The sequence below is a fragment of the Acipenser ruthenus genome, chromosome 25, assembly GCF_902713425.1.
Source record: "Acipenser ruthenus chromosome 25, fAciRut3.2 maternal haplotype, whole genome shotgun sequence".
NCBI classification, from domain to species: Eukaryota; Metazoa; Chordata; class Actinopteri; order Acipenseriformes; family Acipenseridae; genus Acipenser; species Acipenser ruthenus.
The window spans coordinates 1559731-1584103 of NC_081213.1; the positions used below are offsets into that span (position 1 = coordinate 1559731).

The following is a 24373-nucleotide window of genomic DNA, read 5'->3' on the forward strand; positions in this document are numbered from 1 at the left end:
GTTGTTGAGAACCAGTGTCTGCGGATTTTGTCATGGTGGAGTGTGACTGGAAGCATGGGTTACAGTCAGGCATTGCTCAGGTGTGTCTTAAACAACCTTCCCTCCTGCCCTGCCTTGCCAGTTGCATTAAGCTCTTCTAAAGTGTGTGATGGCTTTGTGATGCAGAATAATTATTGCATTTTACTCATGACCTTCAGTTATTAACCCAGGTCTCCAGATCTGAAAAGTCGTTGCACCACAAAGCTGTTTTTTTTTTTTTTAAATCCACTTTTATCAAAATGAAATAAAATGATCTTGTATTCTTCTAGACTGTTAAGCAATTTCAGTAGAACAATTTCACAGGGCAAGGCACATGTATTAGCCTTGAGACCACCAACTTCTTTTATCGTCTAACGCATGATTTGAAACCCAGGTCTCCAGAGGGGAAAGGCTAGTGCATTACCAGCCATTTAAAAAGTCAATAAAGCACGTGACGCAGCGTCCATTGCGTTACGTGTGTTTGTGTACGTGTAGACTTATATTTTCATGGCATGTTAACCCCTACCTGCTCACCAACCTGCCTTGACCTCTGTCTGTCACGAGTAACTTAGTTTGCCCGTACAGTGTCTTGTCATAAGAGCACTTTACCATGCGGATGTTACACTGTACTGAAGAAATGTCATCTCAGATGATCCCAGGTGAACGTCAGTTCAGATAGATGTTAGTTGATTGAGTGGAATATATTTTCATCAGGCTCTTAAGTGCACAGTACAGCACATTACATCCATTTGGCATCTGTTTCGCTTTTCCGAGTGCTTTGAGGAGCCAGCTTAAAACCCCTTTTTGGCTAAACCCTGAGTGCTGTAAAACAGCAGACATGAATTCTGTAGCAGTTAGCTGGAGGTGTTCATCTATCAGAAAGCCACAGATCGCTGTTTACAAATAGAGGGGCAAGGACATCTTTCAGTTATTCATGCTTTAGTGCTCTGTCTGTCACGCATTAAAAGGATTTCAGAGTCGAATCTGACTAAAGACAAAAACACTGAAGTGTTTGTTGTTTTGTTGCTTTTTTTTTTCTTTGCATCCAGACCAAAACCAAGAACCCAAAGCCAGCTGCTGTACAGTCTACAATTTTGTTACCTCTTGAATATCAGTGCATTGTGTATCCTTAATGCAGTGTGAAGCCCTGTCCAAATTAGAGTTCTTTGAAGGACTATCTGAAACCTAGACCAAGAGTCAGATTGCACTCGCAAAACAGGCTCATTGGTTGAAGCATACGGCGTTAAGTAATTACACGGTATTCAATGCATAAGCAAGCTGTGTGACTTTTAATGTGATTTTGACATGCTTGGAAAACAGGTGTAAACGTTTACCAAAGTAAAAACATATCAAAGTGTAATAAAGCATAGTGAAAGCATGGTAAAGCAAAGGTAAGCATTGTAAAGAATAGCAAGGTATGGTAAAGCTGATATATAAACATGGCAAACCTGGGTACACTATTGTAAATGCAAATTATAACCATGGGGAAAGCATGGTAAAACTGCATAAATACTGTGCAAAAATACTGTGAAAAACATTTATAAGGGTAAAGTGCTCTAAATTGGTGCTGTAGAGTTTCCAACAGTCCATTTTTGGTTAGACAGTCACAGAATATACGTTGTGTCCCATATCCAGGCATGTGCAGGTCCGTGGGTAAAGTTTATCAATACTGCACTGCTTGGCATTGGCTCACCTGTTGAAAAAAGAGCAGCTTTGGGTTTTGAATCTGTCAGAGTAAAACAGCGAGCTGTGTGCCTGGCTTGTGTTGTTCACAGGGGGTGTGTACGATGACCGCCGCCTTCCTCCATTTCTTCTTCTTGTCCTCGTTCTGTTGGGTGCTGACGGAGGCGTGGCAGTCCTACCTGGCCGTGATTGGCAAGATCCGGACACGCCTCATCCGCAAGCGCTTCCTCTGCCTGGGCTGGGGTGAGGAGAAGACACGTCTGGCTTTGCTTTTGATGTATTTATTTACTGTGGCACTTGTGAAGGACCCATTGTACAATGTGCAGAGTCAACTGGAATCTTGATTTATTGGGGTCTGCTCAACTGATCTCAACAGCAGAGGATCTGAATTTGCCACTGTATAGATATTTCCAAATGTGTATTACTGTATATACCAAGGTTATTGGAATCAAACAGGTATCAGTGGGTATGGTTCTCGTTAGTCTATTTCTGTCTGTACAAAAGAAACTGCATGGGGCATTCCTGAAGAATTTGAACAATGGTGGGACCATTTTCTTGCATGCATGTTTTCTTTGAAAGCTTGTGACTTTCATATCTCGCAAACGATACGCTGGCTCCCTAGCGATATTTAATTTGTGAGCTTGATCTGCACAATGTTAATTACCCGAACATTGCAGAGGAACCTCATTAGTTAGAGCAGAGTATAAATCTGGCTGTTGAAATGAAATGTAATTGATGCTGCCAATCAGTATATAATGAAGTACGTTTACATGACAGCGCGGACGCATTAGGACGTTCTCTGATGCAGAAGGAAATGTAAATTACAACTTGGATGTGAAACTACTGAGAAGTAAAGGCATGCATTACCAGAAAGCTGGCTATTGAAACCTGAGAGAAGTGGTAACACTGCAAATACTAATACAGCTATAGATGGTATAAACAAGGTTAGATATCGCTACATCGCTACAGTATTATAAGAACATGTAACTAAGGCTTTTATTAGAAACATTATAATTGCATTATTACAGGACACAATGGTTTACAGTCATTGCAGTAAACTGTTATTATGTGTTAATAACCATCAAAACCTTTAATAACACATTTATATAGTTTTGAATGAATCCTTAATTGAAAGTGTGACCAGAAAATTGATACCTTGATATATTGACACATAATTTTTTTTTTCTTATTGACAATACGGAAGGTAAACATTATACATAACTCACTTGTCTATTTAGAAATGATAAAAAATAGATTATTCCCCAGCAGCCGACAAAACGATACAGGAAAACAGCTTAAAAATTGCCTTATATTGCCATTAAATCCAATAGAATCTAGCCTCTAATATGAGGACTCTTGTTTTATTGTCGCTCTCCTTTAGGATTGCCTGCGTTGATTGTCGCTGTGTCTGTGGGGTTTACCCGAGCCAGGGGATACGGTACAGCAAGCTAGTAAGCCTCATTTGCTCATGTTCCACATTGTGAAAATAATCTATGAGTTATGTAATCGAAGAGCCATCAAATCCAGTATGACAGGGATATTTTATGACATGTACCTTTTCGTCATATTTATTTTGTTTGTCTTGTACAAGTCACCATTGCTGATTCTGCTTAGATATTCACCAGTCTAACTAATCTAACGTCCTTTCTTCTTCTGAAAAGACTCCTGAAAGCTCTGACGTGAGCGTAATTTCTGCCCCCATCTGGCAGCTGCGTGTTAGTAAACAGAAACTCTCTGTGTACAAAACCACAGCTGCAATGAGGGTCAGAAACTGCCCCTGCACAGCCAGTCACGGCCACTTTTCAAACCACAGCTTGGCATGACTGTCTTAGAGCTTGAAGAGCTGCTCTTGGGATGGCATCATTAAAACCAGTCTGACCTCGTTGTGTTTCTCCTGCTCTTGTCCAGCTGCTGGCTCTCCCTGGAAGGTGGTTTGCTCTATGCGTTTGTTGGCCCTGCAGCAGTCATTGTTCTGGTAGGTTTTAAGCTGGTCTGAGTCTTCCATGGGGGTCCATATCCACTTTTCTCCTTGGCTGACACACTCAATTACAGTGGTTTCTGCTAACAAAATATTCCCATTAATCTTCCCTGTCGTGCACTTTCGTTATCTCAATAGGTCTCAAATGTGCAGTTTTGGAAAACTTAACATAATTAAAGATTTCAATAATTTGCCTTAAATCTGCCTCACCTGAAGAAGAGACTTTTGTGGTCTTGACATTTTGTGTGTATGTTGTTCAAATAAACTATTCACACAGTATATCTTTTACAAATTCTACACAACTCAAATGCAAGAGGCTTACAAATTAATATGCTAGACACACCTTCTCCCAAACCAGCAAACTCTGCAGCCTGCAAACAACTCATCTTTAAATTGCAAAATCAACATGCACAATGATTAACGAGCAAGGAACACCCGAATGCATGAACTCCCCGTGCAGCCACATGTAAAGATGCAATTCCAATTTAATGATTTTTATTTTAATTCAGTGTTTGCTTTAATAGTGTTTCAATTACTGTTCTGTTTTTTTTTTCTGTCAACACTCCTGTTGCCACCCCCAGGAAGCAGAATCAATTGCCTGGGTCCCAGGGGGGCTGTGGAGGAGGTGCTGGCAGTGTAATTGAATTGGAAGCTTACCGTATCCCAGCGGCGCTTCAACAGCCTCTTATCACTTTCTCCTCAGTGTCTTTCCAAGTTTACTTAAGTAACGGGCTGGTCTTTGACTGGCAGCTGTCAGAGAAGGATCACATCTCGTTTGAGGCTGGCTCCTGTTGGCTCAGGCTGGGTCACATCACTTCCAAGAATCACCTCTTGCCTCAGTCATCAAAATAACCTGCATTTTATTTTTGCAAATTTGTAATGCAGGAACTAGCAGAATATTTAAAAACTGTACTGCAGTTCGACAGTTACGGTAAAACAATGGCAGCCAAAGTTGGACCTTCCAGTCCTGGTCTTTGTTCCAGCCCTGTTCTGAATTGAACCATTTAAACCTCCATCCAGACCCTGAAGTAGTTAATTATGTAATTGTACCTGTTAAACCTAATGTGGAATGTTAGGATATTGCATTTTTCAAAAACTGTGTTTTCTTTGCTCCTTTTTCAGGTTAACATGCTGATCGGGATCGTGGTGTTCAATAAGCTGATGTCTAGGGATGGAATTTCAGATAAGTCCAAAAAGCAGCGTGCTGGGTAGGTCCCCTTTAGCATAAGGACATTAATTAAATCAGGTTCATAGTCTTAACAGCACTGTGTAGATGTACTGTAGCTAATCAAGATTGTGAATGAGGGCTTCCAATATCCAGTATCGCTCTCAAACATTTGGAGGTTTTTTCTTTATTTATTTATTTATTTATTTTTTTTAACAAATGAAAACAATTACCAGCAATTCATCCACAGCTTTTGAAGGTACCCTTTTTAATTAAGAAAATTAATTCGAAATAGCCCGTCTGCGCTTGCAGTAAGTGATGTGGGTGTTATTAATAGTTGCATAATGTCAGCATTTTATTAACAAAATAGAGGTTTTTATTTTTATTTTGATCATTCTTGGGAACAGTTGTGGGCTTTGGGTCAGTTTTGCATATCTATAGATACGTCCACGGCATTTCTACAGTGTTTTTTTTCTTTTTCCGAAGTGGACAGGGCAATATTCTCTTCTATCCAGTGAGGGTTATTAAGATCTTGCTTGCTAAAATGAAAACTGCGATTTCAGATCCTGGCTATTTCAAACCCTCCTGTGCAGAATCCATGTGTTAATACCTTATAAGTTTCATTTTGAATGCGACTAATGTAATCAATGTGGTCGGGAGCTGCAATGGTTAATCTCACATTTTGCTGTACAAATCCAGCAATTTTATGATGTAAAATTAGCTGCAGCTCGCTGAAGTGGAACAATCAGCTGATTACAATAATCAAGGGGGCTGTGGCTGATAGTGGAATTGTAAAATGAGAAAATGCTCCCGACCTCTCCACACATGGCGTGTAATATTGCAGCAATGTTGTAATAACATCATAATGGAGAGCTGATTCCGTGTATTGCATGAACTGCGATACGCAAACATTAGCTTTCAAGACCTCAAGAAGTCTGTCCCTCAGGTTTAAGTGGAAGTGATCAGATGTTATGTGGCGTGTTGTTATTTAGAATACCAGTGTATTAAACTTGATACGCTCTGCCATTAGCAGCAATGGAAACACAAATAATAGGGAGCAAATATTGCACATCAGAGTATAAACCCTTACCATTGTGCTGCCATTCTACAAAGCATCGCAATGGCATTGTATTGCCACTGCTGCATTTGACATCATTTGGTAAGGATGGTAATATATAGTGAAATGCTGTGTAAACCACGTTGAATTTATATTACAAGCAAACTTACTTTAAATTTAACGTGAAACTTTGTATATATATATATGTGTGTGTGTGTGTTAAAGCCCAATACATTTGATTAATTCCTAAGCTTGTACATTGCGCTATAAATGAAACATATTTTGTATGCTTAATAGACAGCAATAGTACAACACGTTTGACGACATGCTCTTTAAAAATCTCGTCTCTCTGTGATTTTCTCTGATTAGGACTTGAACAGGGTCCAGGCTTTCCGATGTTAAAAATCTATTGAAGTACTAGAGCCGTCTGCGCTTCCAAACCATTTAGATTCTCCATCGAGCCTCAAAGCACACGAATCAGATGCCTGATTATGTTTCTGAAGTTCTGTCATATTTTCTGGAAGTTTTCAATTAAAATGAAGCCTTTACCCAGGGGATCCGGTGATAGACAGCCCAATAAGCCATTAAATGTCAATGCAGCCTATAATTCCCTGAACTGAATGCGCTGCAATTTTGGATAACTACAGTTCTCACAACAGCGGATTGGTGATGCTTCGGCCTGACAGTTTTAGAACGCCTAAGGGTGGTTTAAGAGATGCGACGTTTCATTAGATTAACAGCTGGTGCAATGATCACATGCTGCTACTATTCATTGGCACAGTATACGGTGGAAGTGAACTGGATTTCATCAATAATGCAGATCCCTGGCAATAGTATTTAGTTTGGAATTGTGAGTCTCAAAGACCCTGACCGCCAACAATAAATTTCGTCTCCCGTGACCCCATTCAAATATAGATTAGGCTAGATTCTCAAAGCCGTTTCCTCCAAAATTCTCACTAGCACATTTTCTTTAGGAAAATAAAGGCCAATTTGCAATTCTAAAATTAATTGAAAAAAAAACTCAACCAAAAAAACAGCTTCAGTCTATTCACAAGCCCTTTTAATTAAATGTCTGAGTTGTTAATTCCTGATTTGTGCATTTTCTGGTGTGAATTTTTTGGAGGAAAATAAGTGTGTTTAATGACCATTTATAGTAAATAGCTTTGAGAATCAAACAAGTTTTATCTTATGCAAGTAATTATAACCCTTTTGTAAATATTAATATTACTATTTCAAAATACGTTCTAAAGCTAGTGGAGGGAGGGGAGTTGTTGTAAAAGTGTGACAGAAATGTTTCTCAGTTAGGGTGTGCTTGATTGTTACACAGCGGGGTGTCTGAAGTTTACTGTGACCTCGCAATTCCCTGAATGACACCATAGCAGACTGCCCCTGATCCTGAGTTTTACTACCCTGCCAGTTCCCATTAGATTCAGTGCAGCCTATGCCCGTCCCCCGTCCCCTGTCCCCCACCCAAGAACTTGCATTAGGATCCTAATCCTTGCAGCTCCCGTGCCACGCCTACTGTAAATGCATGCTGATGAGAACAATGCATTCTAGCAGTATCTGTAGCCATAGCAGTCATCATATTTCCTTGACTGTATTCCTGCTCTCTTTCTTGCTGCTTTGTGTATTCTTGCTTGCCTGGGTTTCTCTTTATTTCTTTTTTTTATTTTCTCCCTTCTTTTTCCTTTTTCTTTTTTTTTGCCTCATGTTTTTCTATCTTTTTTTTTCTTTTTGTATTTTTTTCAATTGTATTTATTTTGGGCTTTATTTTGTTCCGTTTTCAAGTCAGGCGAGCGAACCCCGTAGCCGACTGCTTCTCAAATGCTCCAAGTGTGGGGTTATCTCGAGTACAGCTCTCTCCTCCACCACCGCCAGCAACGCCATGTTAGTCCCATTCCATGTACTCAATGCCAGTGCCAGTACCGTAAGAATGAGCACCTCTTCAAAGAGCCAGCTCTGCTTTCTCTTTCTGCAAAGAGCCTAAAGCTGACAGCGCATCACCCACGGCACTTATTCCTGATTCGATCGCTTTGTTAAACCTGGTTAAAGCTGCGGGGATATTAACTTTGCTGGGAACCCTAAGGGGGGCGTCACATTGGCTCTGACGCTCCCGGGGAGGGGGATGGGAAACCGGCAGGGATTGCTTCTCCTCATCGCTCAACAGCGACCCCTACTGGCCAGACACTGAGCGCATTCAGAGTGGATAAGAGGCAGGGCTGGTCTCTGTTTTCCGGGATCAGTAACCCTCCCACCTCTGCTCTGGATTGGTCGGCGTAAAAGCGATTCTGACTTTAGGCTTGTGAGATCGGAGGATGCTCATACACCCTCAGAACATCTGTGTTGTGTGGGGACCCGCTGCAGTGAGGGAAAAAAAACGTAATTGGACATTTCCAAATTGGGGGAAAATAAATAAAAATAATAATTGGTCACTCTAAATTAAGAAAAAAAAAAAAAAACTACAGGGAAATAAAAGAATTCATAAAACTCTATTAATAAAATGTGTTTGGTTTAAAGGAACTTTTCTTTTAAGACCATTTTGGTGAATGAAATCAGATTTGCAGTTCGTGAAAAGCTTTTAAAAGTTTATTCTCATTCTTCAAAGACCCGTTTAACCTAAGAGAGTGTGTTTCAACAACAACAAAAAAAACAGTGCTTCAAATAGACATTCCTTAAAGCACTGTTGAAAGTGTTGTGAGTAGGATCCACACATTGTATTTAAAGGAAGACTGAATTAACTCTTCACCAAAAGAATAAACAGTGGTGGCTTTTTATGACAGATACATCCTAATATCATTCTTTTTATGTATTTACTGTTGGTGCGCCCATATAGTTCCCTTTATGGGAAAACATGCTAATATTGATTTAGAGTAAAGAGCTTTAATAGACTAGCCCAACTCTTTTACTGTAGATATCAGCTGACCTCATAACAATGTTTTTATGTTTTCTAGTTTGCTGTGGCGCATACATTATTAACAAAATCATTATTATTATGATCAGTAGTAGTAGTAGTAGTAGTATTAGTATTTTACAGATTATTGCATCGCACATGTATTGCTGCGTTAAACAAATGAGAAAATCTGAAACCTGGATCAAGACTGTTTGACAATCCCTTAATTAATTGGGACACGTGGTGCTTCACAAAGATTGCTTTCAGCTGGTCAGCACTGCGGAAAGGAAAGCAAGGTTTTTCTTTAAAGAGAAAAGAACCACTTGGTGTTCCTTTTGGGCCTTTGGTTCTTTTGCACGTTGAAACAAAATACATCCACCGATAACTGTCTTCAAAGTAATTGTTTTAATGGTGATGAAGCTTAATGTGAACCCCTGTGGAGAACCTCTCTGAAGTCTTTAATGCAGGATGCTATGTTTAGCTTGATAATGGCTGTGCTTAATTAAGCAAAGTCAAGTGAATTCCTGCATCCTGCGCTGCACCCACCCTCACCACTGCGAGGGGAAATCGTGGGATGCACCAGAGTGATGAAGCCGCTGTTTAGTCCCAGCTGCATTAACTTCATGAGCGTAGGTTGCAGTTTAGACCACTGTACATGCGCACTGTCCCTTGAGTGGTCAAGGAATGGATTGTCTAGCCTGGGCCATCCTTTTGTGGTTACTTGCTTGATAGGTTAATTGTTATTACACACCATGTGAAACTACAGCGAAGCAGCCATATAACTGTTTCTAACCAATTATCAAGATATATATATATATATATATATATATATATATATATATATATATATATATGTTTTTTTTAATTAGTGTGTTAAATGGATATAGTATTAAAAAATGTAGCTTCTAAATTGTTATTTGTAAAGCCTTCTGACTGTGTGATTAAAATCTAAGTTGTATTCTTTTTGGGGAAAAAAGTCAAATGTAAAATCAAATAGAACACCCTAATATTGAATATTCTAGTGCAAAACAATGTAAGAATACAATTAAAACATGAAAGTATGGTTATAGCGCTTGTTTGTGACCACACTTAAGTGAAGCCTTGTCATTACAGCACTGTCAGTAAAATCAGACACAACACAACATCATGCTTGTTTGGGGAGGTGTGTGTGTGTGTGTTTCCCACTGAATGGGGATGCTGCACATTTACAGCTGTTTGTAGGAAAGCCAGATGTTAAGGGAACTGTCCAGTAATCAGAATCCCATTCACATTATCCAAAATTGCATGCTTATTCCAGAAAATAAAATAGAAACACCCCTCCCCCTCACTGATCGCAGTGCCAGCCCCTGTCAGTCTTCACATATCTAACTTTCTTGTATTTACTCAGCCTCTTGTGCAATTACTAGATTTTCTTTACTTTTAAAAGTAAAAATTCCAGTTGGCTCACAAGTACAATTGCCTGTCGGTGTGTCTGATGTAGCTCTTTGCCCCCGCCCCTCCACTCCCCTCTCCCCAGTGCCTCTCTCTGGAGCTCTTGTGTAGTGCTCCCCCTGCTGGCTCTCACCTGGATGTCAGCCGTGCTCGCCATGACAGACCGGCGCTCCATCCTGTTCCAGGTTCTATTCGCTGTCTTTGATTCGGTGCAGGGCTTTGTCATCATCGCTGTGCACTGTGCCCTTCGCAGAGAGGTAAGCTTGTGCTTTATACTGTCTTATTCCAATAACTGGAAGAACGTTTGTTGTAAAGCTCCTTCCATGTTTGTTTCTTGCAAGTTCTGTAACATTAGCAGTTACAGTTTTCGCTTTACAAAAATTGTTGCAAACTTGGTAAATGCTTTGCCAAGACGACCCTGTGCGTCTTCATTCACACTACCCCCTATACCATAATATCACTTTAAATTTTTTTTTAAAAATCCTTAGATTCTCAAAACTTCTTACTCCAAGTTGTCATTAGATTTAATTTTTAATTTTTTAAATGGAAAAAATACCAATTAAACTGGGTCGACTGTGCATACATAGCTGCATATTAACTTGTGCCGCTGATGCTGAGTGACCCTCCCTGCATGTGTCCAGGTGCAGGACGCTGTGAAGAGCCGCATGGGGATCTGTAAGAGTGAGGAGAGCGAGAACTCCCCCGATTCCTGCAAGAACGGCCAGGCCCAGATCATGGTGAGCCCCCTCCCTACAACGCACCCTCACAGGCGAGCCAGACCTATAGCTCCTGGGGAGAGGCTGTACACGCAGGGGGAGCTGCAGCTTTGGGAAAGGGGTTCTCTAACCACGGACTGCCGTTTGTAGAAAAATAAATACGTATACACAAAAGAAGCAGGCTACAGCTGTGGTGCGTTTGAGATTCAGAAATGCTGTTCTCCCTCCCACCATAGCCCCCCTGCGCATACAGATCCCTGCTTCCTACCAGACAGAGAGCCCGCTTGGAGGCAGTGTTCCATATTTATCCATTGATTCCCTTCCAACTTATTTCTAACTAGCTTAGTCTTCCTAATTATCACCCCACACACACAAAGCGTTGCATCGCACTCAGTAGTTTAGTGTCTGAGGTGGTATGACATGATGGGATGGGAAAGAGGAACGGGTTTAATAAGAGCAGGAAAGAAACCAAGCTTGCGTTAAATTTAAAGAAGAAATATGTCACACTTGAGCAATGCTCTAAAATGATTTGTGCATAATGCCAGAGGATAATAGAATACGTTTCTATTCAAGCCTTGCGTATTAATTTGATTCTCTAGCATTGGACTGCCATTACTGTACCTTGCTTTAGGTTTTAAAGGAACGCTGTCTGTGAGTGCGAGCCACTGGCGTGAGTCTTTTATTACTCTGTTCTCTTTTGCTTTGTTTTTAACTCTCTCTGCTGCCTTTTTATAGACAGATTTTGAAAAGGATGTGGACCTGGCTTGTCAGACAGGTAAGATAACAAAGACCCACAAATCTATTACGAAAACCATTTGAATACTTGGCTTTCTCAACATAGTTTAGGGGTTCACAACTCTGGTCCTCAAGGATCATTCCACATCAGGTTGTAGAGGTTATCAATTGACTAGCTTGCGGATTGATACCTGAATAGATATGTAGTTGGTTCAATTAATAAGTAAGGGTATGGTTGTAACAAATATCTGGGCTGGAATGGCCCTCGTTGTGGACCACAGTCATAGTTACAGGTATTGAACCTTCAGCCAGTGACTGTATGTTCCTATTTATTCAATTGAGCAATCCAGAGCCTTGATGCAACCAGGTTTTAATTGTTTGATTGAACTGTAGTTGTTCAATAAAGTAATTAAGGCTCTGGCTGGAACAAGATCCTGGTTTGGAATGGACCGAAAGATGAGAGTTAATCAACAAAAGTATTATTCATTTCCCAAGCTTATTTATTACCTAGTGTAAATCCCATTTTACTAACATGAGATTTCATTGTTCTACCAGATCAGGATTTATTAGCAATATCTGAGCTACACAGCTTAGGGGGGGGAAATAAAGTCACCACAACATCCAGTCGGCCAAGTTCTTTCTTTCTTTCTTTTTCTTTCTTTGACGATGGCTTTTATTCTTTCCAGTCATTTTTAAAGAAGTGAACACATGCAACCCTTCGACAATCACGGGCACGCTGTCCCGAATCTCGTTGGACGACGACGAAGACCCCAAACTCCACACCAACATGGAAAGCCTCCACTTCTCCAGCCTGCCGGGTAACATCCCCCCTCCTAACATCCTGGTCCAGGTCCCGCAGATGACTGGCTTGAACGAGCTCAACGAACAGACCCTCAAGAAAGACGTGAACCTGGACCCGCGGGGGCCCGTGTACCTATGTACCGACAACCATCTTCGTTCTATGGAACTCAACTGGGCCAGGCCTCAGGAGGCCAGCTCTGAAGGGGACTACATGGTCCTGCCCAGGCGGACAGTCAGCCTCAAGCCCTTCTCCAAGGACGAGGGCAAACCGCTCAACATCAAGATGGAGCACCCCACCCAGCCGGTCCTGACCCACCGGCCGGCCGAGAAGGACATGTACCCCAATTTCGTCTCGGTGGACCACATCAACATGAACCTGAACCAGTCCTACGGCACTCTCAAGCACCCCCACGGGCTGCAGTTCAAACAGCACCCCTCGGTGCGGCAGATACTGGCCTCAGAGCTTGGGGACAAGAGCAGGACCATGCCCCGGAGCAAGGGGAGCCCCAGCCTGACCGGGGGCTCCTTGGAAGTAAGTAGAAAGAGGCTTAAAGAATCGCTTCCTAAGCAGCGAGTTATTTCATGTCGCTCTTTCTTTACGTTGTGTAGCACTTTGGTTTGCGCAAAGTGGCTGTTCCAACATTACTGTTTCTTATGCAAATAATCCCAGACATGTATTATTTTCAGTTATGAAAATACATCGGATCTGCCGGCTCACACCATTGAATTCTTCCATGTGCAATAATCTCAGAATATGATGGTGAGAGACACCTTACTCTCTTAGATTTGAAGACTGGGGTAAAAATAAGACAACCCATCAAAACACAGCACTTAGTGTGGTCACAGAACAAGCATATGTGCATGGGGAATTTCAAGCAGGGATACAGGAAACTAAATGACAACATATAATAACCGCTTGGAAGTAATTCTTTAAGGCAGGGTGGGTGGGAAGAGGAACGTTGTAAGAATCTGGGGTTGGGCTCAGCCTGTACACCTCAGTATGAGCTGCTGGCCTGCAAGGTAGGTCCTCCTCCGGCTAGACATCAGTTGCCAAGGTGAGGGTGGAAAGTGCATTGCTTGTTTCTAAAGGGTGGTTTACTTCACTGCTGCTTAATTAGAACAACAACAACAACAAAAAAACAGTCTAAAGAAATTGCTGCATTCTGACATTTCAGAAATCGAATGGTGTAATAAAGGCTGTGAGACTCTATCGTGTTGCCAAGGGCAGAATAAAGAATTAAAGTGCTTTATATTGCAGAACTGAGGTCAATTTATACCATGAATCAGCTGCGGGCAAAGTTGTTTATGGTTTCTACAGTCAGTGATTCAGCACATAGTGTGGTCACAGAACAAACGTATGTGCATGGGGAATGGACCCCAAATTACCTCGAAAGGCAACTGCACTTTTACATAATTTTAGATCCATTATCTCCTCGTTTGATCAGCAGAGTGCGGAAGTTGTGAGGTACTGTATGTATGATGAGTTGAGAATGATCCTTTTGATTGTGACCCTCCCCCCCCCCCTTATAACACAAGGCAGTTGTCCTAGAACTGTTGTCCATGTCTGGTTCTTCATATCAAGGGTTACTTACAGCAGCATAAGTTGGGTGGCAGATCTCTGTGATTTGCAGAAGTATCCAAACATGTACAAAAAACCCAAGCTGCCACGGAAATGACATGACGGCCTCTGCTGTAATAAGTTTTCCATGTTATCCTTGCTTTAATTGGAAGGCTGCATGTCTCCAACATGAATCACAAAGCTAGATATCTTCTCGCAGCATGGCGTGGGAACGGGGTGTTGGTGGAATCAATGTGTTTCTATCGAATCTCTCAGCAAGATTACAGGCTGAGATGTTTGATCGTTGAAGGTAAGTGTGATAACTATTGAGTTGCCAGCATCACACTATCAGTGTAAATGGATGGCATTGGAGCATGGAGTGAAGTCCTGGTATGGTTTATAGGGTGTATTGGAGACTGATGGCGATTTCTCTGTTCATGCTGTTGTCTTCTCTGTTCATTGCAATGTCCTATATCATTAGGGGTAGAGTGTTTTTTTGTTTTTGTTTTTGTTTTGTTTTTTTATATCCATGGGAATTTTGTGTTTCTCTTTTTGATAATCTCTTCTTTTCCTCCAGAGAAAAAGAGTACGGTATTCTGACTTGGATTTCGAGGTAAGATAAAACGGAATATGATTCATGATGTGTGATAACAAGTTTTTGTTGTTGGGTGATAGATAAGATTTCCTGAGCCACGTGAAGATCTGATTCTGTTTTTTTTTATTATTTTATTATTATTGAATCCAACATATCTACATAGTAAAGCTAAAAAAAAAAACACTTTGCAATAGGAGTTTAATTCACACCCGGACAGATATTCAAAATATTCTTTGAAGATGCATACGCCTGGTCATGCTAACTACATATGTGCAATCAGCACATGTTTAAAACGTGATTGTGATTTAATGGAAATCCTGAGGTTTTAACATGTGCTGGTCATTGCACATTAAAAGTGCTCTCCCGTTATAGCGCTACAGTCCAGAGCCATCGTCACAAGGCCATGCTGTTTATTTTCCTCTCAATAACGAGAATGAAAGTGCTAGTGGAATGGCACTATGTGGCAAATGCGGGCCATGCCTTTATACAACTGGTTCTGCGGTATAAAGCACCACCTTACTGGGGAGCTTTGTAATTTAGGTAGTGTGGATAGGGTATCAGCTTCCAATCTAGCGCTATTTCAGACAAAATACAGATGCATTCACATTAGCTGAGACCCTATCATTTCTAAAGATTGCCACTTTTCCATTATGTGAGAACAGATAGCAATACTAATTTTAGAAGAAATTAAAACTCTCAAAATAACACGTCTCTATAGCTCTGTGGTGGCTGTGCTATAGCGCCGCTGGATTTTATTGTGATTTGAATCCAGGTCTTTACAGTTCAACACAGCAACCTCCCAATCTGCGACACTCGCACACGCACGTGCTAGATTGACATCCCTGCTTACAGTTTGCTGTCGAAATGTTTTCTCCTCAGAAGGTGATGCACACTCGAAAACGGCACTCTGAGCTCTACCACGAACTCCACCAGAAATTTCACACAATCGATCGATGCAGAGAACCGTCCACAGCGACTTTCAAGGTAGGGTGTTGAAACCGGGTTGTTGTGTGAGCCAGTATGGACCCCATGAGGTTCTGTTGGTCGCCTTGCAACAAGTATTGTGAAACCTTGTTCTCAAAACCTGAACTCGTTCTTTTATTGAACACTGTCATAAATGTTCTCTGACGTTAGGGTCCTATACAGAGAGCTTTAATTCAAAGTCATTTTGAATGTAGAAAAATCTAATTGTATATTCACTTGACTGTTCCATTCTGTTGTTAAAAAATGCCAGTTTCAGGAATAAAACTTTATACATCTCTTATCTTATAAAAACAAACTTACTGAAGTTAAAGCTTTGTGAAAAAGGAACACCAATAAACTCCCCATAAACTGAGGAACGTTTTATGAATACAGACTTTAAATAAAGCAAGACTTACTGGTTGATGAATAGAACCCATATTCAGACATTTGTTTTAGCTGGAGGGAAGCATTGAAAAAACAGAGAGCAATAGATTTCTGGATTGAATTAGCTTGTCACTGTTGATGTGTTTATTGAATACAAATCTCCACATTCATATTGCCCTCCAGTCTGATTGAGTCATTAGTCCTACAGCAGCACTATTGAGCAATTAAACCTTATCTATGGCATCACAATGGCTATGTTATAGGTCCTATCATTTTGATTTAATTAAGGTTATTATTAATTGTTGAATTTGGAGAAATAGGCATTAAGTGCTATCTAATGATATGTGTAATGCAGTTTTTCAGTACAATAGATTTGACTTTGCCCTTAGAAACGAGAACACTTTCTTTAGTTAATGTACTGACTTCCTGGCAAATATGGCCATTTAAACAAGTTTATTTGGAATAACTGCATATTTGAAACAATCTGGATGGATTCATATGTCTTTTCTGGTGCTAGTCTTCACATATCAAATGCATGCCCTGTCTCTCAATAATCCATAGAGTGTTGTGAAAATCACACAGATGTTTTTCTCTATCATTTGCTTGATTTCATTCCATTACATTTTTTTTTTATTATTATTTTCAAGAATCCTTCAACTCTATAGCAATGTTAGCATTTGTAATGGCTTTGGTTTCCGTTGTCCCATATTTGCCTGTAGATGTAACATGTTGCCGTTGGGTCATTGGACCCCACAACCCCTCACTAAAACAGAAAGAAAACACCTCTGTTTCATGCTATGGAAAGTAAGATGAAAAAATAGCACCTAAGCAAACAATCCCATTAGTTTCCAAGAGCACACTCATTTAATGAATATTTGCTATGCAGCCCTACTCCACGAAGGAACAGAGAAGCACTAAATAAAAAAATAAACAATGACCTTCATGCATCAAGAAAGTCAAAGTAAGCATGCAAAAAACAAGACACAAGAGTTTCGGTTTTTTAGACGTTATAACCAAGATGCTGAAATTGCTATCCTTTTAGGGTCAAATGAATCACCCGTGTTTGTACATGTTGAATGCAGCCAGCTGAAAGCTTGCTTACTCTGTGAAGACTGGACCACACTACAGATTAGTACCGCCTCCTCCATGGAATTAACACTTAATAGCTGCTAGGCTTAGAAATTACCTTATACAAATACCAGATCTCTTTTATAGCAGTGCTGTATGCTGAATAAAAAATGCATTGAAACTTGCTTTTACCAACCACAGTCTTACCATTTCACAGCAGGGCTTCAACACTGCATGTGAGATAGCAGGAATTAGCAGAAGCTACTGATCCATACCGGTTTAAACGTCGGCTGTATTTAGACCCATTGCATTGACTCATGTGCAAGTATCTGGTGATTGACAATGCAGGTTTAATCAACGTGGATCACTGTTCATTATCAATGTATTTTGGGAGTTATAGTAAGCTTCTAATGACTCCATTGCTGTAAAAGATCCAGGCAAACAGTTTACAGTTAAGCCATTCAGAGCAGATTCAGCGTGGACCCAAGTCCTGGCGCCGATTCATTTAGTAACTGTTACAAAACAAAATGGATCGGCATCTTGAGCTGCATAGAAACAGGCAGCCGTGAGTCAGCGCTTGTTCTTAAAGGGGGATCTCTTTCTCTGGGGCTGGTTATGAAACAGGGGGAGGATGGAGAACTCAGCCTTTCTGAATAGGGGGCTGCGTCAGCCCGATTGAAGGGTCTGGCAGTTCTAATAGTAGAAGCTCTGGATCTTTCGGATGCACCATTTTATTTGTTGGTGCTTGTTTTGTTTTTGTACTGTGTGTGAATGTTTTATGAGTAACTGCTGTGTGCTTTAAATGCCTGCCTTGAAAAATGCATGTTTTCTGTCATAGTTTGATAGCCAGGCAGTCAGCCGACCCAAAGGAAGCAATCCTGAAAAAGGTAAAAAAAAAAATAAAAAAAAAAAGATAAATAATATGTAATTAATTAAACATAAATATGATATTAATATTAAATATTAATAAAAAAAACACATGCTTAAAAGCAAGAAAGAAAAAAAAAGCAATCCTTTATTTTTCTAACCAGCCCTGTAGAATTAGTAGGCATTTAAAAGAGGGGAAAAAAAACATACAGGAAAAGTTTGCATGTTTTTTTTAATTTTATTATTCTTAAATATGCAAATCCTGGTAGTGCTTCTAAAATGCCAGTCGGCATGTCGTGTGTATAAGTCTTAGGCTGTAATCCCTAGTGGCTGTGGATGCTGCAGGACTGACCTTAAAGTTCAGGTAGCTAATGAAACCACTCCTCCTCCTACATTCTAGGGTATCTAAGCAACAGAGATCCTGCAAACAGGTATTGGCATTTAAAAAAAAAAAAAAAAAATTGTAAGCAACATGAGGATAACTGTTTGTAAGCTCATCATTTCTAATACATCCTTCCTGGGGTTAATCACACAAATAATAATAAAAAAAGGCCTCATATTGCTTCCAAAAAGTGGGCTATTAAAAAGCATGATGTGTGTTTGTTTCAAAGCCCAGAATGTGGGACTTAAGGGAGGAATGATCGTTGGCTGTACAGAAGACTTCTGGAATTATTATTTGATTAGCAAGGTGAACTTAAAGCTCCTTGCCTCTAAGCATGATCCTTTGTTAAACTGCTTCCCCGTAGTAACTGTACGGAAGTCTGCTAGAACCAGTAATACCTGCATAATTGCACCACGACAAAGCACAACAGTAACACATTCTGTTGCTTCCTGAAATACATGATGACCAAATGTAATATGCCATCACAGTTGTTAAGTTGTTAAGATTGTAACCTAGTTCAAATGCACACACATTAAAACAATCAAGGTAACTTAGAAGCAATGAGATCAATGGCTTCAAATGTCATTTGTATACATGTATGTATTTGTGATGTTCAGTGGGTTGTTCTCTGTTTCTATTGGTCCAGTGTTGATGTTATATATTTTCTATATACCTAACTATAGCTGTCTGTGAGCTTGTCTGGAAAACTGTCCAGGATTGACCACACTGCCTCATTCCATTCAAATCATGTGACAAAACTACCTCTCTTTCAGAGTTGAAAGGTGACACTGTCACATGGTCATGTCAGTCTCGGCAGTTAGGATCATCCAAACAGGCTCAAAGACTGATATAGAGAAAACTGATTTGAAAAAAAAAAATCAATATTGCCACATTAGAACCAGAACCACTGACAATGATTTCAAACACCATATAAAGACAAGGGAGAGGCAAACGAGTGAACGCAATGACATCTGAAGTGACTTGCTCTTTAATGGAAGGAAATGTGTATCTGAAGAGGTGTATTGAATCAGTGGCCAGTTGCACTCAAAAATCCTGTTGGACTGAAAAAAAACCTGCCACGTGGGCCTGCATGTCTCAATTGTGATGAGCGACGTTACTTTGATCGTTCCATATGTGTGCTCTTTAATAATAATATACCTCGGTACACCATTCTGGGAATGAACGAATGGGTTTACTCTTGTGGTTTGTCTGTTGGTCTGTTGGTACACTAACTCTGGGTCTTGGTGCATGTGGTGTGTCACTGACGCCGGCACTTCTTCTTCTTGATGAAACAGAGAGAAAAGCGATGGAGCATTTCGTCAGCAGGAGGTGAAAAGAACTCTTCGAGCGTGAGTAGAAAGCGCTTTGAGACATGCCAGCAGTGTGGTACCGGGCGACCCCAGTGAGTGCAGACTGCTCCGCGGCACTGCGGATCAATAGCACGGCTCACACTGAGTCTTCACAGGGCTGCTTCTCCTGCTGCAGGCACCCCTCTGCTTTCCAGCAGACGATGTGCCATTTCACTCACTATTGCTTCTGTTTAGTTTGGGGGGGACGTGTGGGCTTGTTTACAGAATGTATAGCTACAGTATATTAAAACAAGGCAGACGACGACTCAGTTCTGCAGATAGCTGTGGTGTGTTGATTAGCAATAGTTGAAAGTTGATGTCTGATTGGAGCAGCATCAAGGCAAGTTCCATTCGAAGCAGTTGCTGTGTTAGACAAACAAGCATTAAAGGTGCACTAACGGAGGCTGTAACATCCCATTTCCTTCCTCTCATGGGCGCTTGCAGTGTTATCACTGCTCCCTCTTTTTCTTCTGTTAAAGATTGAATTTGATGTGATTTTGACACTTCAGTTTGGAATACGTAGATGAAAACTCTAAGATTCAAAATCGCTGGAGTTTCCTGTTGCCTGATCACTTCATCTAGTTCAAACTCACTTCCACATGATGCAGCATTTTCTCTATAGTTGCATGTCCTGAATTAACTTAAAAATTTAAAAAACAGTGAAGAACAAAACTTTCTGACCAACAGCACAATAAAATGGGGAGCAGCAATAATGCAAATACATCCGTTGAGATATACATTGAACTACAGTATGGTATTTATATACACAGTAAAGGTTAATATATACACATTGATGTGATAAACTTAATTTCCAATCACCCTGTATATCATAGTCTAATGTATATAAATCCAAACTGATATATTTTCCTGTTTGGCATATATATATATTTATTTTTTTATTTATTTTGCTGAATCATAGCATGTTAACTGAGGCGCTGTGATTTTGTATTATTAAGCCATCCTTTCTGTTTGACGGGGTGATCTTCTCACAGAATAACCCTTCCACCTACCTACCAACCGAAAGAAACATCTATAATTCAGAGCCACTCCAACAGCCACGACTTTATCCTTTCCTGACTCAGATCCTTGCTGATTCAGTTGCACACAACAAACATTGTTGCTGTAATCTTATCCACCCTTTGCTGCCCCCTAGCAGCAGCAGCTGTTACTGCATGCTTTTTTTCTTTCGTTTTTTATTAACACTGTATGACATGTAAATATGATCAGTATTATCCTGTTATTGATAGCAGACGTTAATAACATCATAACTGCTGTTCAGTGAAGGGAAACAGCAGAAAATGCATTTCGATAGATCACTGAAGAGGACACAGGGTATTATATTATACAGCACTCGCAGTATGAGACACTATTACTAAGAGAACTTTTTTTTTTACTTTCTAAACCAAGACGTCTTAGCTTTTTATTTATTCATTGCTTTATTTTTTTTAACAGGATAAGTCAACTCCAGATGACCAGCAATGCTGGAACAGCTTCAGAGTAATGACTCTAAACGCCATGCAGACGGAGCAGAAAGACAAACTGGAACTGCATTGCAAAGACTGGGACACACCCGGCACAGAAACTTTAGATACATCCGAGGGAGACTTTCAAACGGAAGTTTGATAACAACTTTTAATAAAAAAAGAAAGAATGAATGAATGAATGGAAGAAAGAACAATCACACACACACAAGAAGAGGCTGCATAACAGTATATATATTTTCACAGTGACACTTTACAACAAAGAAAAAAAAAACTTTACAAAAAAAATCTGGAAATGTCTTCATTTTCATTTTTTTGACGGATTTCTTTCACCAGTTTGACAGAAAATAAGGAATATTTCTGCACCGTTTCTTTTTTGTGACACATGTTAAGCCGTTTAGATTTCCTTTCGTTGTTCCTTTTCCTATTGGATGATATGAGCTTTCTCTTTGAAAAAAAAAAAGAATTAATTAATAAACAAGACCAATCCTTTTTGAAGCACTATGCCAGCTGTTTCACTTTCATTAAGTTGCTTTTTTTTCTTTCTTTCTGATGCACCCAGTAAACTTTTCAAACCATTAACAGTTGAGACATTTAATGTAGGGGCATGGGAGTAGTTTGAAATTGTTTACCGTATTCCTTCAAATTTAAGCTTTTTAACCAATTTTTTATCTATAGTGTATAGTGATGACGCTGCTGTGCTGAGCAGGTATAGGCTCCCTGGGCACGCCCCCCAGCCAATCAGGACCCCCCGATCAGCTCAGCTCTGGGCAAGCCTTCCTGTTTACCACAGCAGCAGCGTTTCATTATTAGGCTCAGTTCTAATGAGGCCCCCGTATTCTTCAACTTGCCAAGCAATACAGCAGTTCACGAAAAGGGAGAAAAACATGTGCAAGTGGACTGGAAATGAGAAGCAGTGCATAACTGTAGTGCTGTGTGTGACAGCAGATGGCTGCAAACTGCCTCCATACTTCGTTTTGAGGTGCATTTAAACCTGTTAATAATTTTAGCCCCCCCCCCTCGGTTTTGGACAGGGGTGAAGCCCAGGTAAGTCCGACTTTGTAAGTGGAGGTCACAGTTCCCTTGGTCCATGGAGCAGAGGCAGCTGGTTTATCAAATGTGCCACGCGCTGTAAGCATTACTGTCTAACCTGTGTGTATGTGTCCCGAAGGTCTTGAAGCTTGCTGATATGAGCCACAAACCCCTCACTGTGAACCCAGACCACTCTAGTACTCAGGAGTGTTGTGGAGGCACACAGAAGTTTGAAAAACGCAGGTGTTGTCCAGAGCTGTTCTTGCAATGCTCTGACTTTGTGATAGACGGTACAGGATGCATTGCAGTTTATTCCTGGAAGAGTGGCTTGTTTTTCCTTGAGTGACCAAGATAAGCTGCCTTCTAGATGAATAAAAAGGAATAGAGGGGGCTTTTCTCCACTGTAGAGGGCAACAGGACATATATACTGTCAATTTCAATTCTGAATACTGGAAATCAGGGTGTTAGTTACAGTAGTATCCCTCAAGAAAATCTGCACAATGTTGCGTCAAGCTGTATGACTCCAAGGCCTATGATGTGAAACTAGAAAAAAAAACAAAAAAAAACTTTATTTTGCAATTTTCATTTGACTCTTTACCAAAGCAGATTTTGAGAGAAACTGTGCTCACATTGACTTGAGGAGTTTCCCCACATATCATTGATTGCTGTTGTTGTTTGTACTTTCCACCAAAATTATAAGAAATTATAAAAATCTTGCTGTTGACTTGAACACAGTACACAACACTGATGTGATAATGCCTGTTTCGAATGGAGTTATCAAAATAAAATTCTCCAAACTGTTAACAACACATTTTGAATGGATAAAAAACACCAATAACAATACAAAAATAATAAATCTACTAAGAAACTATGTAAGACTGCACACAAGCCCTTAAAAGAAATGTCTAGAGACGATTTGGAGTAATGCCTTCTGGTTCTTTGCGCCTCTCAGCATTTTTGACCATAACCAAGCATGACTTTGAAGTGTCCTTGTTCTGGAATCAACAAAGCCATCCCTATCCTTGGCTCTCTAAGCATGAAGGGAGGAGATTTGACAGATTGACGGTAATCATTCAGACAAAATGACAGCAGCGATCAAACTGCTCTGGGTCCTTTAATTAGGGACATGTAGGGCATAACGTGACATGAAAGGGGAAAAATGCATAAATAAATGGAAAATCCAAGAATAAGTCACTGTTCTTACTTGATTTCATATAGAATTGTAATGATTTAAAAAAAAAAAAAAATACATTGCATACAAATGTTAATAAATAGGACCAGTACAAAAAAACAAAAAGAATCACATTATACGCCCTGGTAAACACATATGGCTGACTTTTACATTTGGAAGCAAGGTAACTTGTGTTTCCTGGGGTCAGTCGCATCACCATTACGCAATCACCTTCTCAACACCCATCCAAACCATCTTAAACATCACCTTTCTGAACGGCTCTCCTCTATGTTCCAGCCTGTAGATATTTCAGCTCCAGATCTCTGAGAGCAGGCTCTGACACCAGCTGTGCAGTGAGCCGCGAGCATGCGTCAGCCACCAGAGGCCCCCGGCTGAGTGTGAATTTAGAAAGGGAGGACAGCATTGATCCTCAAACACTGTGTAAGGCGAGCAGACCCTGCAACTACAGGACATAAAAAGCTTCCTGATTTAGAGAAGCATTGCCTGAGTCCTGGCTAGCCCAGCAGTGAAGACATTATTGAGGGGCAAACGGCAGTGTCTGATGTTTGTTATTATTACACAATTGGGATTTGTATTTTTATTGTATTTTTTTTCATCAATCAATGTATAACACAATTGGTTCCCCGTTGTATAGAAAGATGTCAAATGTACCTCCCTCGGTTCTCACCAGATGGCAGCATCGAGCCTCAAGCCACATGGCACCAAGTTTGCTAGTGAGTGTACTGTTTCTGGTATAACTTTTCACTATCGCAAACAAATCCAGAGGCTGTATTGTCAAAGGCTTGTAAACCTGCTGTATGCAACTCCTAGAGTTTAAAGACTACCACCAAGGATTTGGCTTACATTGACGCTTAAATACTGGAGATTGTTGTTAATTCCCGTTTGACAACATTTTAAAAGAATTTCAAAGGGATTTTGGTTTTTTAATTATTTTGTTTTATGTAAAATATGACTGACATTTTAAATGGTTGTGCACTTGTAAATAAAACTTTGTCTACTTCTGTATATTCTACATTCTTGGTTGTATT

The 24373-nt window shown here is 40.2% G+C and overlaps 1 protein-coding gene across 7 annotated transcripts in view; it reads left to right on the forward strand.

The window, feature by feature from the left end:
- Window positions 1-24350, forward strand: part of LOC117413828 (adhesion G protein-coupled receptor B2-like) — a 137774-nt gene extending 113424 nt beyond the window's left edge. For 4 of the 7 annotated variants that reach the window (XM_058999458.1, XM_058999464.1, XM_058999462.1 and 1 more), the window contains 13 exons: window positions 1794-1944; window positions 3083-3152; window positions 3610-3676; window positions 4802-4887; window positions 7690-7788; window positions 10308-10479; window positions 10864-10959; window positions 11674-11713; window positions 12360-13006; window positions 14610-14645; window positions 15507-15611; window positions 19587-19640; window positions 21093-24350. In XM_058999458.1, the coding sequence (XP_058855441.1) occupies window positions 1794-1944; window positions 3083-3152; window positions 3610-3676; window positions 4802-4887; window positions 7690-7788; window positions 10308-10479; window positions 10864-10959; window positions 11674-11713; window positions 12360-13006; window positions 14610-14645; window positions 15507-15611; window positions 19587-19640; window positions 21093-21263 (1794 nt within the window). In that variant the 3' untranslated portion in view covers window positions 21264-24350. Of the gene's footprint in view, window positions 1-1793; window positions 1945-3082; window positions 3153-3609; window positions 3677-4801; window positions 4888-7689; window positions 7789-10307; window positions 10480-10863; window positions 10960-11673; window positions 11714-12359; window positions 13007-14609; window positions 14646-15506; window positions 15612-17880; window positions 17930-19586; window positions 19641-21092 lie in introns of all 7 variants that reach the window. The other 3 variants (XM_058999461.1, XM_058999459.1, XM_058999460.1) reach the window with 3 other exon arrangements.
- The last annotated feature ends 23 nt before the right edge of the window (window positions 24351-24373 follow it).